This window comes from Protopterus annectens, chromosome 7.part0 (assembly GCF_019279795.1).
Source record: "Protopterus annectens isolate FY-2018-M chromosome 7.part0, PAN1.0, whole genome shotgun sequence".
In the NCBI taxonomy this organism is placed as follows: Eukaryota; Metazoa; Chordata; order Ceratodontiformes; family Protopteridae; genus Protopterus; species Protopterus annectens.
In genome coordinates, this window is record NC_056739.1 from 1,675,858,066 (window position 1) to 1,675,876,249 (window position 18,184).

Consider the following 18,184-nt stretch of genomic DNA (forward strand, 5'->3'; position numbering starts at 1 on the left):
ATCAGTCGTTGCTAATAGAGGCCCAGTTGTTTGCATGGAAAGAGAGTTTTTCTCCTAGGGGCACAAGCAGGTGGGCAGAGGTAAGGGGTGGAGGTGTGAAGTCATTATGAGTTCTTACCATAAGGGGGTGGCTTGGCACTCCCTGTTTTTGAAGAGGAGGAATTCCGTTGCTTAGATCTCTGCATTTCCTGGGACTGCTGTCTGGGGTTTCTGTTTCACCCTGGGTCTGGGCTGAGCTGGCCTAGAGGGGGCCGGAAAGGACCAGTGCTTGGAGGGGCAATGCCTACTGAACCTCGTGGGCTGGACCTGTAAAAAGCCTTTAACTGTCTGCATAGATTTAGCTTTTTTTTCCATCATTTTTAAGAGCTCTTCTGTCTTGGTGCCAAAAAAATTGTCTTTGTGCAATGGAACGTCCAATAGTTTTGATTTGACATGGTCTGGCAAGGTCTGTTCCATAAGCCAAGCTTGTCTTCTAAGGACAGAATCAGTGACTGCTGCCCTGCAAGATGCTTCTAGGGCATCAAAGCCACATTGGAAGGTGTGCTTATTAACTTGGCTTGCAGAATGCATAAGCTCTTGTAATTCATTATTTTCTGCACAAGCAGGAAAGGAAGATATTTTTTGTTTGAGTAGTTCCATGGTATGCTACTGATATTTCAGAATGTGGAACTGACAATTTGGTGCTCTAATAGCAAGAGTTGCAGAGGTGTATATTTGTTTACCCCATCTGTCTGAAGCTCAGGAATCCCTGTCTGATGGGGTAGGATTCTTAGCTGAGGTTGCTTTAATTCCTTTAGGTACTTAGGAGATGACCTCTGGGTCAGCAGTACGATTTCTGAAAATGAATTTGTGAGAGTCAAGGACTCTGTAGTACCTGTCAGGTTTCCTGGGAGCAGGAGAAAGGATGTCAGAAGTCAAACTAGATTCCATAAAAACATCATCCACGACATCCAGTACAGGAGGAATGGCTAAAGGTCTGTGCTGTGGTAAATCTAAGAATTCCCTGAGTCTCGTTTTTGACGGAGGATAGTCCTGACATTCCCATTGGAAATGCTCCCTTAAGGTATGTAGGGTTTCACACATGAAAAATCCTCGGGTGGAGAGGCTGAAGGAATAGATTCCTCTGCATCAGAATCCTCATAAGCAGACAGGGGTTGTATGTCTTCATATTCAGAAGCATCAGAGTCATCGGACTCCTATTCAGATAAATCCACTGGGGACAAGTCTCTTTTTCTTTTAGAAGGGGTAGCCTGGCTTCTCCTAATAAGCATAATAAGGTCTTCTGCCATTTTAAGCATTTGAGATTGAGGCATGGAAGCAGGTGCCTGAGCATGGGTCATTGTTTTTTTGGGCATAGTTCGTACCCGGGCCTTAGAAACTTGGTAGTTTTAGAAAGAACTGAAGATGTGAAAGAAGTCGTCAGTTTGTGTTGAGTATCGGTAGTGCGAAGAACTTCCTCAGTAGCCGGTGCCTGCTCAGCGGCTCTGGACCCATCCAAGGTAGAGACATCCGCAGGATTCTTAGTCAAAGAAGAGTCTCGCGGCATACCGGACTCCGAAAGGGTCCTGGTAGCAGCCTGCGAATCAAAAGAAGCGGGCATCAGGGGCTGCGAAAGTGTCTCAATGAGGACTGGAGAACTGACAACTAGCTTAGCGAAAATGTCGTCAGCAGTTTTGGACCTGTGTGATCTGTCTCTGTCTTTACCCTTACGTTTTTTTGGAAGATCGGTAGTCGGATGGCTTACAGAAGCCATATTGGAGATCGAGGACTGAGAGGGAAAATATCTACCTACAATAAGGGCCCAACGATGTACAGTTCTGGCGTTGAACAAAGCATAAAAGCAACAGCAAGGGATGTCGTGGTCTGGGCCTAAACAGGTGACGCAGTAAGAATGGAAGTCTCGGTGTGGTATTTGCTTTCCGCAGGCGAGACAATTGTTAAATTGTTCTGACATCGGTTAGAGCAAGAAAAAGGGATCCCCAATGGGGTACTTAGCTTTAGAAGACTTCAACTTCAGTTCGGAACAAAAACTCAGGTAGCGGCCAACTGGCACCCATACGAACTGCTTCTGCTTTGGGCTCCTCAGCAAGAAAGACTGATGTAATGGCATTGGCTGCCTGATTTTATACCACTGACAACCTGACGTCAGTCCTGGAGTGACAGCAACCAACGCAGAAATACTAAGCCTCTGGTATTCGGGCCGACTGTGGGCTACCCCTGGCAGGATAACCCAAGTGTGATGACTGCAACAGTGAAACTCTAAGAACATCAAGTTTGCTGCCTTACCTGGCATCCACACCCGATCCAACACCTTGTCCCATGCTGAATGTCTCTATAAGCAAGAAAGGGAGAGTAAGAGGTACCTTAGTGGTGACCACATCCTCTACTCACCAGACCACCACACAGTCTATGCAAGGCAGGGGGAAGGAATGGCTGAAGAAGTCCCTAGCTACTAAACACCTGGGAGGCCCTCATGGAAGGATATTCCAGAGCATGGCGGAGCCAAAGGATGCCCTGATCCTGGATATGGTGTCCAACTTATAATGTGAGATGAAAGTATCTGATGAAGCCCAAGTAGCTGCAGAGCAGATGTCATAGATTCATAGATTAGTCATCTAACGGAACTCTGGACCAAAAGGCCGCTGAAGTAGCCACAGATCTAGTGGAATGAGCCTTCACATGACCTGGCAGGGCTGTATGTGCACATCCAACAAATGCAATTTGTATTCTCCTTTATTTTGAAAATTTGGGAAAAAGACTAGGAGATTAATCACCTGATTAATATTTGACTCCGAAGTACCTTAGGAAGGAAAAATGGATTAGTATGCAAGGATATCCTATCCTTATGAAAAATCATAAAAGGAAACGTGACTGACAAGGCTTGAAGTTCTGAAACTCTCCTGGCAGAAGTAATAGCAACTAAGAAGGTCATCCCCCAGGACAAAAACTGCAGGTCCACAGAGGCTGCAGGATCAAAGGGGGATGAAACTAGAGCTTGCAGAACTAATGTGACATCCCACGGCGGCATAGGATCCTTTACCGGGGGCCAAACAAGAAAAGTGCCTTTTTAGAAGGCTTTGCAAAGCTTAAAAGATGCTAAGGCAGCCATGTCATCATCTACGTGAAAATTAGAAATTGCTGATAATTGGACCTTGACCACAGAAAAGCTAGCACCTTGCTGACAGATGCCAAAAATTATAAAACTGCAGAAACCAGAGCAGTGAAAGGATCTAGGACACTGTGCAAAGCCCAGATCGAAAAAAGTCTCCATTTGCTGGAGTATACCTTTCTGGTGGAAGACTTATGAGCGGTCACCAGGATTCTTTTGACAGGTGAAGATAAGCCGGGAGTCCTGACTATCATGGGAATTGCAACAGCGAAGCAGTGAGCTTCAGACTGTCCAGGTCTGGATGAGGATTCCCTGACGGATGAGGAATAAGATCCTGAACTGGATCTAATATCCATGGTGGAGCCACCAGGTGAGACCACAGACAGGGGCACCATACTTGGCAAGGCCAGAATGGGGCAATGAGGATAACTAAGCTCCCGAACCTGTGAGCTTTCTGAAGGAATTTTGGTATTAAGGGAAGAGGAGGATAAGCATACAGAAGGCCAGGAGGCCAAGCACGAATCAGAGAGTCTCTGGGGGCTTCCCCCGGTGGGGGGTAGAGGAAAAAACTCACTGCATTTCATGCTGGAAGGACAGGCGAAGAGATCGGAGCAAGGCTGACCCCACTTGAGAAAGATCTGTTTCGCTACTGAAGGATTCAGAAACTACTCGTAAGGTAACAGAATAGACCTGCTGAGCCTGTCCACTAGAATACTGGACCTCCCCAGAATGTGCAATGCACCAGAAAACGGCCGGTGGAGATCGCCCATTTCCACACTCTCATGGCTTCGTAACATAGGGGATAAGATCTGGGTCTCCCCTGCTCAATGATGTACCAGACCACAGACATATTGTCTATCTGAACAGCAATCGTCCCTGGAGGAAGATGGGCATGGGGAGCCTGCAATGCTAGAAGCACAACCCTCATCTCCAGGACGGTGATATGCAAACTGGTCTCATATGGGGGCCACATGCCTTAGACTGTCCTTCCTGAGCAGTGCCCCCCCAACCTAGCAGGTGGTGTCTGTGGTCACAGTGGCCGAGGGGGAAGGTAGAAGAAAAGAGCGACCCCAAACAAGCTCTGGAGAATGAATCCACCACAGAAGTCAGTCCCCACACACCCGAAAGACTCAAATGGGGTGTGACAACAGGAGATCTAACATGGGCCATTGAACCACTAGGGTCTACTGAAGAACCTGCATGTGAAAACGTGCCATTGTGGCCGCCATGGACCCAACGCCCTTAGTACCATTTCCGCTGCCGGTGACTGGGCTTGAAGAATACAAAAGACATATAGCTTCAGAGACTGTATTCTCTCTGAGGTAAGGAAGTCTTTGGTTTGAATCGTGTCCAATTGGGCCCCAATGAAATCTAATACTTGAACCAGGGCCAGTGACGACTTGCTGAGATTGATGGTAATGCGCAACTGCTGGGCTAAGAGAAGAAAGAAATCCCTTGCTTGGCAGAGCTGATGCCTGGAAGGGGCAGCGAGGAGCCAGTCGTCCAGGAAGGGAAAGACCTGTATACCCTGGAGTCTCAGGTGAGCCACTATCACTGCCCACCACTTTGGTGAACACCATGGGGGCTGTGGTGAGACCAAAGGGGAGTGCTCTGAACTGGTAATGTCTGGTTCCCAGCCAGAAGCGGAGACACCACCAAGAGCATCTGTCTATTTTGATGTAGTGGTACACATCCTGAAGGTCGATCGAGCACATCCAATTGCTCTCCTGCAGGAAGGGCAGGATTGATTGTAGGGTGACCATCCAGAATTTCATCTTGGCCACTGACAGGCTCAAGATGGAGAGATCCAGAATGGGTCTTAAGTCCCCCGTCTTCTTTGGCACCAAAAAGAATCTGGAATAAATGCCTAATCCAGACTGGTCTGGGGGGACGGGTTGGATGACTCGCTTTTCTAGCAGCTTTGCAATTTCCAGTGCTGTCTCCTCCCTTTGCATGGGTGGAATGTCCGGGAGGTGTCTGGGTGTTGGATGTGGTTGGAGAAAGGGAACTGAATAACCTCTGGATATAATCTGCAACACCCAACAATCTTCCGTAATGGGCTCCCAGGCCATTAGGTGTAGTGAGTGGCGACCCCCAGCTGCCTCCATAGGCGAGCAGCCAGGCAACCCTTCAGGGTTGCTACACAGGTCTCTCTGCGAAAGGTTCTTGAGACACCTTATTTCTCAGACCCCCTCTGCCTCTAGGGTGGCATCTATCAAATCCCGCTCTGCCCCTGGGGAAAGGTGAGTCCTGAGTGTCCTAGGATTAGCTCTGAGATTTCCAGAACCACATCATTTTGGCACTTCGCTGATTCCTAAAGAAGGTTCGTTGAGGGGCTGAAAAGCGGATCCTGATTGCAGACAGAGTCTTCCCGTCCTTCTCACTCTGAACTAAGGTGTGACATACCAACTTCCCAAAAAGGCTGGAACCATCGTATGGGGCATTCGTAAAAGATGCCTTAAAGGGTTTCGAAAAGACAAAGAGCTGAAACCAGGCATGCCGCCTAATGGCAATGCCTGTAACGGTAGCTCTAGTGATGCCCTCGGTTGCATAGGAGAGGAGACGCATAGAGGTGTTAGCGATAGTTGAGGAGAACACTTTCTTGTCCGCTACTGACATGGACCCAGGGGTAGACTCAGTGGTCTCCTTGACTAGGTCTCACAGCAGCCTAATCACATGTGTCAAATAATTCAGCGCATACAGAGAAAATGTTGTGAAGCGTACACCCGCTTCCCAAAATGGTCCATCATCCTGGACTCTCGGCCAGGAGGATGAACCATAGAGCTCTCCTGAGCAAGCTCCTTCTTAGTGGCAGCTGCCACCAACATAGTATCAACCAGAATCCCTTGGTCCAATGAGTCCTGTCTGTAGGGGCACTCAAAATTTTGTCCAGGCATTTTGGGAGTGGGCTCCACCATGTCTGGTTCCTTCCATGCCTGATATGTAATAAGATCCATCAAAGATCCACGGGAAGAGACACCCAGGAAGTAGAGGGTCCTGCGCCAAATGCCTCCAGGAACACCGATTCGTCCAGGTTAGGATTTTGGGCAGACAACCCCCTACACTGGCGAAGGCTTTCCATGATGTCTCCAAAGGAGACATCCTCGGGGGTGACCAGGGGGGAACCTTCCCCTTTCTCCAAATCGGTGTCTTTGGTGAGGGACTCCGGTGGGGAGTCCAAGTGCCTCCTTTTGCACATACTTTTGTGAGGAACTTCCTCAGTGGGGGTTTCTGGAGAGGACTCACCAATGTCTCGCTGCTCCCAAGTGGGAGCACCCTGGGGCAAAGAGGCAGCAGGCTGTCTCTGAGAGGGCAGGATGGCAGGGTCCGCATCAGACAAAGAGGTAGCCAGGACGGACTCCAAAGACGAGATCGTCAGGGGTCTCGATAGGATCGAGAGGACCCTCTCCACCACGTAGAAGGCCAAAGGGGAAAGGACCTCCTTGCTGAGGGACAATGGAAGGAGTTGTAACCCTCTGACCCAACGGGGAGCCAGAACTGAGCCTCCAGGCACCGAGATTCCAAGGGGAAGGCTCTGCTCCAAAAAACTCAGAGCCGACACCATCCCCTTAGATCTGGCACCAGGGCTATGGCTCTATTAGACAGATGGATCCAAGCTAGACGGATCCGACCTGCTCAAGGCCATGGCTAGCCGGGGCAGAAGAGGCCTGGGCCCCGGTGGCAGGAGGTAGAAGAAGGCTCTTCAAAATTAATTTATTTCTCCTGTCCATCAGAGCCAGGGAATTAAACCCGGCACAGATGGAACAGGAAGTCTCTAAGTGGGCAGCTCCAAGACACTCAATGCACAGAGTGTGGCCATCAGCAGGAGAGAGCTTGTGGCCACACTCTGTGCATTTTCGGAAACCTGGTTTGGGGTTTTCGAGCACAGTCCCAACCAAAAGGCCCAACACACACTCACACACACAGAGACCACACACACAAGGTTAGAAGAAAGAGGGTTTTTCTTTTTTAAACCAATGCAGAGAGAGGGAGGGGAGGTAGAAAAAGGAAAGGTTTAAGAGAGGAGTGTAAGAAAAGGTAAAAAGAGGTAGAAAAAGTCACTTAACCTGAAAACTGTAGCCTAGAGCACGGATCGTGAAGCGGACATGAAGCGTAGCAAACAAGATCTGAAGGGAGGAAGGAGACAGGGGCGTTGTGGGTAGGGGAGGAGCTTGGAGCTCGGATCAGATGCTGAATATGCAGCCGAGTCAGATCCATGTTGGATCCGATAACCCACAAGTTGAAGACAAAATAAAGACAACAACTTCAGAAATAACTTTATAGAAAGACCAACAAACAAACAAAAAAAATGTAGAGGACCAGCGTAATGGAGAAAAAGCAGCCTGACCTGAAGCATTCATCCTGATATTCCAGTATCTACTGTTATGGTGAGTAATTCACATAACTGTAACAGGGCCAACTATACAGATTTTTGTGAAGAAAAATCATACAGTGAATATGAGTGTACTAAGCATCGTACCCTTAACTCCCAAATATGGGTGAATTGTTTATAAAGTTCCCTGCAAGACAAATAATTAAACTCAATCTATCTCTAAAATGAACATCTAATTTACATTACTCAGGAATGTATGAACATTTATGAATAGATATAGGTACCATCATTAATATTTGGGAAGGCGCATAGTTAATAAAGAATAAAATGGTAACTATTATCCGGGTGAAACTGGCCGAACCCTCAAAACATTCAGCCAACCATATGGAAAGGGTCTGTTTAGAAACTGGATAACCCTGTTTCTTTTTTAATGAAACAAAAAAACAAACAGATGAATGGGTTGTCTTGGTGGTTTAGTTCTTTCAGTATAACATCTGAGCTGTCTATGCATATCCATAGCATGCAACATTATCTAACGTTTACTCTCCTGTTCAGGAGAGAAGACTAGCATGGATTGACTAAAAAAAAAAGTTCTGAGAGCACTTAAAGCATAAAGGAGTGACATGACCTCAATAGCACCCAATCCTCATGGAAAACTCTACAGGCTTCTTTACATATTAATGTCCAGTGTTTCAAAAATCATTCCTACAAAGATGACTATTTAACACACACCACACACATACACACACACACACACACACACACACACACACACACACACACACACACACACGCACACACACACAGACACAAATCAAACATATTTTTGAGGACAACAACTAGAGTTTCACAATACATTCCAAACTGCTGATCAGAAATTAAACTGAAACTAGTAAGCCTCCCCCTATAACACGTCACAAAGCTATTATCTCAAAGTATTACAGTGGCAGGCATAAAAACCCAACTTTTTATTGTAATTTACAAAGCACTTGACAAACAGTTTCAGCTAAAGTGTCTACTAAATAATCTTTTACTTCATAAATGAAATAAAGACTACAAAATATTAATGCAAATAATAAGATACAAATTACTAACATAAAATAAAATATAAATTTGCATTAAAAAAAATTCAATATCTTAAAAACATATTTTTCAATATTTCAAAGAAATGCATGTTTATAGAGTGCACAATACATAGTTTGCTTTCAGAACTTTACAGTTAAAGGTACTCTGTCCCAAAACTAATGAATAGTGACTATTACAAAAAAGTGTTTATTATAAAAGCCATTATATTATATTATGAACTTACAGGCTCAGAAGGAGCCAAACGTAACTGCTCAGTCACCAACTTCAAGTCTTACTCAGAAAATACTGGATTACGCTGTAGTAGCTTAAGTTATATGGGTTATATCATGGATAGGATATAACAGCCAGCTGTTTCCAAAGCTTCAGGACATGTTCCACACACCACAAAAGATTAATCAGCTCAAGCTGAGCTGACCAAAAAGTCAGGTTTGGGTGCCAATCCCTTCAGAGCTCTCATGCCGCTGAGAAGAATGTTCCCTGGTGAGCTTTCAAGGATTAACAGTCACTTCCATTGTGGGGCAATAAGTTCCCTTCAAGGAAGAATCTTCCACATAACTTTTTTCCTTGAAAAAACTTACTTTTTCTTAAAAAGTACATTTAAGTTAAGAAAAAGAGTTTTTGGGGACTATCTTGTGACTTTTATGTACTTTTAAAAGGAAACATACTTTTTTACTTTTGTGGTAAAGTTATTTAAGGCTATTTTATTCTGTTGAGAAGCTGTGGTTATTTTACTTTTTCAGGCAGGGGGAAGAGTTGAAAGTGCTTTTTTGCTGTGTTTTTTCTTGGGGGGGGGGTTAAAGGTTACTTTTTTGCTGCCTCCTGTTTTACCAACTATTGCTGCTAAGCTTCCCCAGAAAACAAGCAACATTTTTTGGCTTGACCATAGAACAAAGTACCAATACTGCAATTGGTCCGTCTTACTACAAAAGGAAAAAGACTGTTATGCGGCCTTTGGCACCACAGCAAGTTGGTAATTTGCCCCAGTCACGACTCTGCTGTGGCCAAAGCTGGTTCTTCCAACCACTTATGTTTTTCCTTGGATGCTTCAGGTGTAGTCCATACGGCCCACTGTGGACACAGGGTTAGCCACATCCTCTGCTGCTGTTGGGTTCCCTCAAGGGGCAAGGGAGAGACACTCTTGACAGTCATGGGAGAAGGGGCAGGGAATATTCCCCAGCATAACCACAACGTTGTGTCCATCCCTGGGGAAGTTGTTGCTGGCAATACTGGGTCAGTTTGCATGCATAATGTTAAAACATTGCACTGGTAGTTGGTGTCTGTCACTGCTTTTCAGATATTTAGATTTATTTTCCACTAAATATGCACATTTGCATTCAATTTATTTATTTACTTAACATTTGTTGACCTGGAAAGTCCATCTAGAACAGAATCTATATTCAGCGGAGGCCCGGGGAGAAATGCTCCAGATGCAAGTCTTTGGAATCACATTTAAATCACAATTATGCAAGTATCACAAAATGGGCTGACATCTACAGAACTACTTTGCAGCAAGCTGAAGACAATATCTACATACACAAAGGTCACACAGACAGCTGTGGTCTGTTTATTATGGTTAGAGAGATATTCGTAGCCTTCTGTATAATTACAATAAATATTGTTTATTATCTAATTACCTATTCAACATAAAATCACAATTACATATGGGTGACACATTAATATCCCAAATGAGGAGCATCTCCTGAAGAACTTTTGTATTTGTAACTGTTACAATACTTGAGAAGTATACATTTGTTTATAGGTAGGTTGTAAAACTGCATTCTCAGGAATTTAGCTCAGGTAAAGGCTGTCTAGCCAGTAAATCTGCAGATGTCAGGTAGTGTGAAATTCTACTCAGGCTAGGTATTAATGAGTTAACTGCATACTTCCTACACTTTTGAAACTTGCACATCATTAAAGATTTCTTCAACTGGAACACCAAGTCTAGGTAGTAAATGTAGCACTTAAAATGGTCCAAAAGCATTTGAATATAAACAGGAGTGCAACACCTGTATTTACCCAGAGGAAAACAGGGAAAGCCATCATAAGAGAATTAAAAATGACAAACATGCAACATATTTCAGAAAGAAATCTGCAATAGCAAAAAGTCAATTCTAAAAGCAGTAACAAATCGGGAAGTATACCAAAAAGCAAGTTTTTGCAATATTGTAAAGAAAGAAGTTTGACTGATACTGTTGCAGTATCCTTAGCTATACAGCTTATATCCTGCATATGATGCAACAGCCAACCAGCTTCCAGAACTTAAGGGCACCTTCCACACACTCTAACTGCTGAAAGTGCGAGAGACCTAAAGGACAACAACTATTTGGAACAGGGAAGCTACAGCCCTGAAATAGGTCAATGCTAGGTATGCAAAAATCAAAGTCCTCACCCTGGCAACAACAATTATGCACAAATTGGGGGGAGCAGCTAATACAGCAGTGATCATTCAAACATCTGCTCTTATGGCATGTTTACATACACAGCTGTACTAGGTTCATCATCTGGTCACTACTGCATGCTGTAGTAGCCTTGCTATATTGGTAGACTACTATAGCTTAAAATAACTGAAAGTAGGAAGAAAAAAGACGTGCAGAGCCAGCAAACCGTGACAGAAAGTTTTATTAAAATAAAATAGGAGAACAAAACAGACCAGTTTCAGCTGTAAGTTTATCAAGCCTTCATCAGTGCAGTAAATTACAGTTGCAAACATTCTCCTTTTATAGTATAACACCACTAGAGGCTGAATAAGTAAATTACTTCATTTGGTCCATTCCATTAAAAATATTCATTAAGTCCTGGTGAAAATAACGCACCCAGTTTGATTATCCATTTTTTCTCTGTTATTCAACAATTGATGCCAACCTGATTTATTATTTCTATTACCCTGTATTTTATCAATAACCGTAAAACTGAAGACTGCACTGTGATGTTTCTCAGTGTGTTTATATAAAGCACCTGTTGGTTTCTTAACCCTGATGTCACTTAAGTGTTTTGAAATTCTAAATTTAACTGGTCTTGAGGTTTGTCCCACATAGAAAGCAGAACAGCTGCAAGTGGCCATATAAATATGCCAATCTGACTGACAATTTACAAAAAATGAGATATTAAACACTTGCCCAGTGTTTTTGCTAGTACATTGTTGAGTCTTCAACATCCTTTTACAGTGGGTACAGTGACCACAAGGAAAACATCCCTTCAATTATATTGGGACGAAACTACACTACAAGGTAGGGTTTTGAAGGGATGTTTTCCCTGTGGTCACTGCTGAACTAGTTATCAAGGAAACCCTATCACTGTGGGAAATGAGATAAGTTTGTCTCACTTAGTGAGCTTACAACTTAACACTCTTCTTGCAGAAGTCACAGAAATCAACAGCACTGTTTACAATGTTATAACCTTCAAACCAACCTGAACAGCTGGATCAAATGGAACAATTGTTAACTCTTCCAAAACTAATTTAAGATCTCAAGGAGGAGGAGGAGCCACCTGTTTTCCGGGTATGCAGCACCCCTTTCAGATAAATTTTAACCTGGGAATACACTGGGGGGGGGGGTTCATGAGCAGGCATGCTGAAATGGTTAACAATGAACCTTCATAAAAGAATAAAAATGGCCAGAGAAAAAAATGCATAAAAACTGTAGAACCAGAGAACTACTATTCTTAAAAGGGTCCTGCATCTTGTCTTGGCTCCAACTAGAAATTATTTTCCATTTAGTACTATATGACTTCCTAGTAGCAGATTTCTTTTCTCCGTTAATGCATGTCCTCAAAAAATATATGCCTAAAAGTTATTAAAACTCTATTATCCAAGCAGTTAGTTGATGATGTTTCAAAATGAAGTGTATCAAACAACCCCAGTCTTGTGTGAGTAGGTCCATTATGTGAGGAAGCTTGTATTAACTGCCCTTGGCCATTTCCAAACGAAATGAGAACCACTGTTGCCTGGACCAGAATGGAGTCACCACTAAGATTTTGGAGAGTCCTTCTGAATCCTCAGAATGACCATGCATATCAGTGGAATGAGAGGAAACACAAACAAAACATTCCTGTACAAGGGAATAAAAATGAGTCTGTTTTCCATGCTCAATTGCAAGGAATCCTGGAGCAGCATTTTGCAAGTTGCTTATTGTGAATGGAAGCTAACAGATCTACTTGAGGTGCTCAGCACAACTGCATCAAATCCTGGAAGACCTCCTGATTCATTTTCCACTGGTGAGGACTTGTCCTGGTCCTGCTCAGCTTGTCTTCCACAGTATTTTGTTGTGACAGTATTCGCGATGCCTGTAGAGTGAGTGTGTGCTGAACTGTTATGTCTCAGACTACCATTGCTAGTCTGCACAAAGGGCAAGATCTGGATCCCAGGGAGGTTTGTTTAAGCAATGCATTAATGTGGTACCATCTGTAATCTCTTTTAATGGCCTAGGGACCATAGATGATTGAGAGAGTTGACAGCATTTATGATTGTCAACATCTCTTTTATGTTTACGTGTTTTGGTTTGTCCTTTTTGTTCCAAAAAACCCTGCACTTTTACCCCCATGGACATTGCCCCCCAAGCAAAATCCATCTTATCTGTAGTTAAATACTGTGTAGGCACTGAAAGGGAAATGGGAGACCCATATTCAGCTGAAACTTGTCTCTTCACCAAATTAGTTCCCTAGATATATATTTTTCCTGTGAAAGAAAGGCACTTTGAACTGATACCTAAGAGACACTCTAAGAAAGCAATCTTGTAAAACTGAGTCAAGCAAGACTTTGGGCTGTTCTCTCGAAACCCCTATCAGTGAAAGAGATCTCTGACCCAAGTGAAAGATTCCTGACACTTTGAAAAGACTCTTCAAATATAAGCAAGTCATCTAAATAAGGAAAATGTGAATACCCTGCAGTCTGAAATAAGCTATCACTGAGGCTAGACACTGTGAATAACCTTAAAGCACTGGATAACCCAAACGGTAACAAAGTGAAATGAAAGTACAATCCACACACAAAAAAATCTTAAGAACTGTTTGAAATCTGAGGCTTCGGGAATGTGATAAACACCCTTTAAATTTAGAGCTAGTAAGAAACTTAAAAGAGAAAGGTCATGAAGGGATACTATTTTGAACTTTGGCATTTCACAAACTGGTTTAGAAAAGAAATATCTAAAGTTGATCTCTAACAGACTTTTTTCTTTGTTACCAGAAACATTCTTTAATTAAAAAAACTCTCCCCATCAGAAAACAGGAACAGCTTTTATGACCCTTTAGTCAGAAAATGCTGAATGACAGGATAAAGAAGTTTGATCTGATGGATGAGGAGGAACCCCCTAAAAATGAGGAAGTATTTCCTACTGCCATCTGTATCTTTGCAGTATCATTCTCAGAACCTGTTTGTCTGAGATTACCTGTTGCCAAAAAAAGAAATGGATTGCCAGATTCTGTGGAAGATTTAAAGGTTTGCCAGGGTGAGAAGGGGAATTATTCTCTGCAATCATTCAGACTTGTTAGTCCTTGTTTCTGGGGGAGGGGGCCTTTTTTTTGAGCCCCTTGGCATTGTTTTTTGAATGTTTGTTTTGCAGAGTCTAGCAGTAGGTATTTTTTTTATTATTTTATTTTTTTTATAAAGGTGAGCAGAGGCAGTTGTAAAAACCTTTAACAAACCTGGAGCTTGGAGAAGGGAAAGCTGAAAAAAATCTGAGTAATCAGATTGCCTCTCTTATTACACTTTTTCAAAACCTCAGCAGCAGATGGTCCAAAACAACCTTTCTATCTAAAGAAGAATTCATTAACATCCTTAGATATTTTTTGCACATGCAATCATGCAAACATTCTCATAATTCCAGCAGCAGCTGCTCTGGAAGAGACATCAGCTGAATCATAAGTACACTTTAAAGACCGCTTGTTCACTCGAGACACAGAAGCAAGAGTATTCATAGAAGATTTTTCCTCAGAAGAGGGAAAAGTAGCTGTAATGTTCTTGACATTCTCAAATAATACAAGCAAAAATTTTGAAAAGTGAGGTTGGCAATAAAGAATTCTAAAAATTCTAAAAATAAGTGTGGTAGATTATGGTACACTTTTTCTCCAAAGGATCTCACATCCTTATCAGAGAGGGTGAGATTATCATTTATCAAATGTTTAGTAGCTGCAGGATTTGTCAAGGAAATCACTGAAGGGTCAGATCTAGGATTAGAAAATAAAATTTGTAAAACTGAGGAACTTTATACAGTCTATCTGCTTTCTTAGGGACAGCAGGCAGGCTTTCACGCAAGTTACAGATTGTAATAAAACATAACAAAACATCTTTCAATGTTAGACTTATAGGAAAGACAGGAATGGGTTCAGGACATTTCAGTTGAGGCAAATCATATCAACTTTTCAAGGCCACTGGAATATCATTATGCTCATAGTGAAACAACTGGTTCATTCTAGAAACTCAAAAAAAAAGAAATATTTTCCAAGGTGTATCAGAATAACCACTCTGCTCGGAATCAGAATCAGTCACCTGATGAGAAAAAGAAGATGTTGTTCCCTCAAAATCCCTCCCTGCTCATTATACTGGGAATCTTCAGAAAATAAAAAAAAAATCACTTTTCTTTTACCGGTAAAACCAGAATGAAAATGGTCAACAGCCTAAAGTAGGCCCTTAATTAACCTCAATAAATCATTCCTGTCTAAAGCAGATAACACAAGGAAAGATAAATGTTTAACTTTCTGCTTCTTTTTAACAGGAACTTCCATAAAAGCTGACTGACTCCTATAAGGCGCATCACTCCTGTGGACTGGTATTGCAGTCTAGCTAGGCAGAGAGGCATACTCTGTTCCTTTTTCTGAGACTGGCAAGAAAAAAAAAGAGATAAATTACAGTTTGAATAACTCTTTTAAACAAAAGTAAAAAGTTGCACTTCACTGTAAAATGTGACTAAAAGTCAAGTGACGGTCCAATACAGCACTTTCCTAGTTTAAAATAAATAATTTTACAGAAGCAGTTAAGTTTCTGACAAAAATTTAAAATGTGGAAGGTTTTTCTACCTGAAGGGAACTTAATCTGCCCAGCAATGGAGAAACAAAAAAAAAACATAAATTGTCCAAGGACCAAGGACCACAATGTTCAAGAAACACCATAAAATTCACCATAAAGCAGGAATCACACTGATTGCAGGAAATATAATTCACCATAGATTTATTCTGGTACCTCGGCCTTTCGCCTTCAAGGAATATTTCATGAAGAAAAATAATTTCCTTTTATATAAACCAGATACATAACAAGCAAATTGAATAATTACTTAATTACACCAATTATGACTAAATGGTAAAAATTCACTTTACAATCCTAGTAACAAAACAAACTGAGAACAATTAAAGTGCAGTTTACCATATTAAATCATCTTAAAAATCTTTTAAAGTGATCCAATATTAAATAATCTATAAACTGATATTACTATCCAGGTTCATACCCCTGGGATGTAAAGTGCGGTAATTTAAGATCATCCTGCATTCTAATTTGTTCAATTCCCCCTCTAATGTTCCCCTTGTTCATCATTGGTCATGCCAAAACACTAAAAAATAGACCCCCCCTCACTGAACCATTGTGTTTAGATACAAAATGAGCAGCCACTGGACTGTCCATTTTAAGTCTCCTGATGTCCCCTAAGTGTTCCATAATGGGTACCTTGACTTTCCTGGTAGTTTGTCCTATGTACCAACAGGTACTGGTGCAGTCACAGCCTATAATGTAGACTATTCCACAAGAGTTACAATCATAATATTCTCTAGCAAAGTACAACTTCCCATTAATCTTTAAGCCATGAAGATTTTTAACTCTACTACAAACCAAACAATTGCCACATGAATGAGTGCCTACCCTACCCCCTTCTTTGGCACTGATGACTGCATTATTCAGTAATTCTTTAAGGTTGCTGTACCTGCCACAAGAAAAAGTAACATGTTTAGAGAATAAAGCACCTACTAAAGCATCATCACGCACCACATTCCATACTTTTTTAAGTATGTTCTCCAAAATAGGAGAAAAATTGGAAAATCTAGTAACAAAAAAAATTTTGCTACACATAGGTTCATAGGTAGGTACTAGGCTATCTGCCCGAGGGCATTTATAAGCATAGCCAGAGTGTGTCGGCTTTCGCCTCCCCATTGATTATTTAACTGATCCTCTGTCAAGCAGAGCCAATGAAGTGATCCCAGGGGTATATTTTTTGTTACCCATCCACTCGTCAATGTTTCTCTTGAAGAGTGTTAATGAGGGGCTCTGCCTGATGTAATCTGGAATTTTGTTCCAAAGCATGGGGAGTCTCTGTGACAGGAATCTATCCCTCCAGCATGTTCTATTTATTGTTGTGGCGAGGTTTAGCTCACTAAAGCGCATGGCTCGCAGTGACTTGGATTTCTTTAGGTGGAACATGTCCATCAATTCTGAGTTGGACATGGTTTTGTAAGTCAGGCATAGATCACCTCTGAGTAAGCAATATGCCACTGAGTACAGACGGAGTTTTTTCAGTCGGGCTGCATAGGACATATGTTTGAGACCAGTAATCCTCTTGGTGAGGTGCTTTTGTGGTCTTTCCAGCTGTTGGAAGTGTCTTGTGAGGTACATCCCAAATGGGGCATTGTACTCTATGATGGGTCTAATGAGTGACGAGTAGAGGGGCACTATAACCTCTTTATTTATAGATGCGAACCCTTTAATAATTAGATGGGCCACATAGAAGGATTTCCTAACTACTTTGGCAATATGACTGTCAAAGGAGAAATTGCTATCTACCTGGGCCACATAGAAGGATTTCCTAACTACTTTGGCAATATGATTGTCAAAGAAGAGATTACTATCTACCTGGGTCCCCAGGTCTCTTATTACCTCTCTGTATTAAGGGGGCTGCCACCTATGTGGTAATTCGTGGGTGTTTTGTTTTTCGCAAATAGGATGACTATGCATTTTTTGGCATTTAGCTCGAGGCCATGACTTTAACACCAGGTGTCCATCTCAGTAAGGCCCTTTTGAAGGATGTCCGTGTCAGCAGGAGATTCAATTATGGCTCCCAGTTTGCAGTCATCGGCGAACTTGGTTAGCCATAGTCCTCCTGTGTTTGCCTGTACTTCTGAGAAGTATATGCCGAACAGTAGGGGTCCCAGGACCGAGCCTTGCGGGACACCACTTGTGACTGGTTTAGAGTCAGACCTGGAGCCCGCTATTCTTACCGTGTGAGTTCTGTCTGTAAGCCAGTTGGCAACCCATCTCATGACGTAGAGGTTTATGTTCAGGCTGGTGAGTTTTTCTGTAATACCCGAGTGGGGAATGGTGTCGAAAGCCTTGGGGAGGTCAAGGTAGGCTGTGTGAACCACCTTTCCCTCGTCTATGGCCTTGGTGACTGTCTCGAAGAAGTCAACCAGGTTTAGTAGGCATGATCTGCCCTTAACAAAGCCAAACTGGGTCGGGTCAAGTGTATGGAGGTTCCCAATGTCTTTGTTAATGCGTTCCATGATGATGTGCTCCATAGCCTTGCAGACCAGGCTAGTCAAGCTTATGGGGCAATAGTTACCAGGGTCAGTTGTGGCCCCTCCTTTGTAGAGAGGAATAACAGTTGCTGTGTGCCATTCTATGGGCATGTAGCCTGTGGAGAGGCTGAGATTGAACAGCGTGTTTAGGTGGGGGGTTAGTTCGTTCT

At 42.6% G+C, this 18,184-nt stretch overlaps 1 protein-coding gene across 1 annotated transcript in view; it reads right to left on the minus strand.

Moving 5' to 3' along the window:
• The window catches only part of ACY1 (aminoacylase 1), a 1,669,107-nt gene that overhangs the window by 1,066,845 nt on the left and 584,078 nt on the right, over positions 1–18,184 (minus strand). The window contains exons 6-7 of the mRNA XM_044078190.1: positions 17,311–17,348; positions 15,410–15,413 (exon numbers count right to left, since the gene is read on the minus strand). Coding sequence (XP_043934125.1) covers positions 15,410–15,413; positions 17,311–17,348 — 42 coding nt within the window. The remainder of the gene's footprint in view (positions 1–15,409; positions 15,414–17,310; positions 17,349–18,184) is intronic.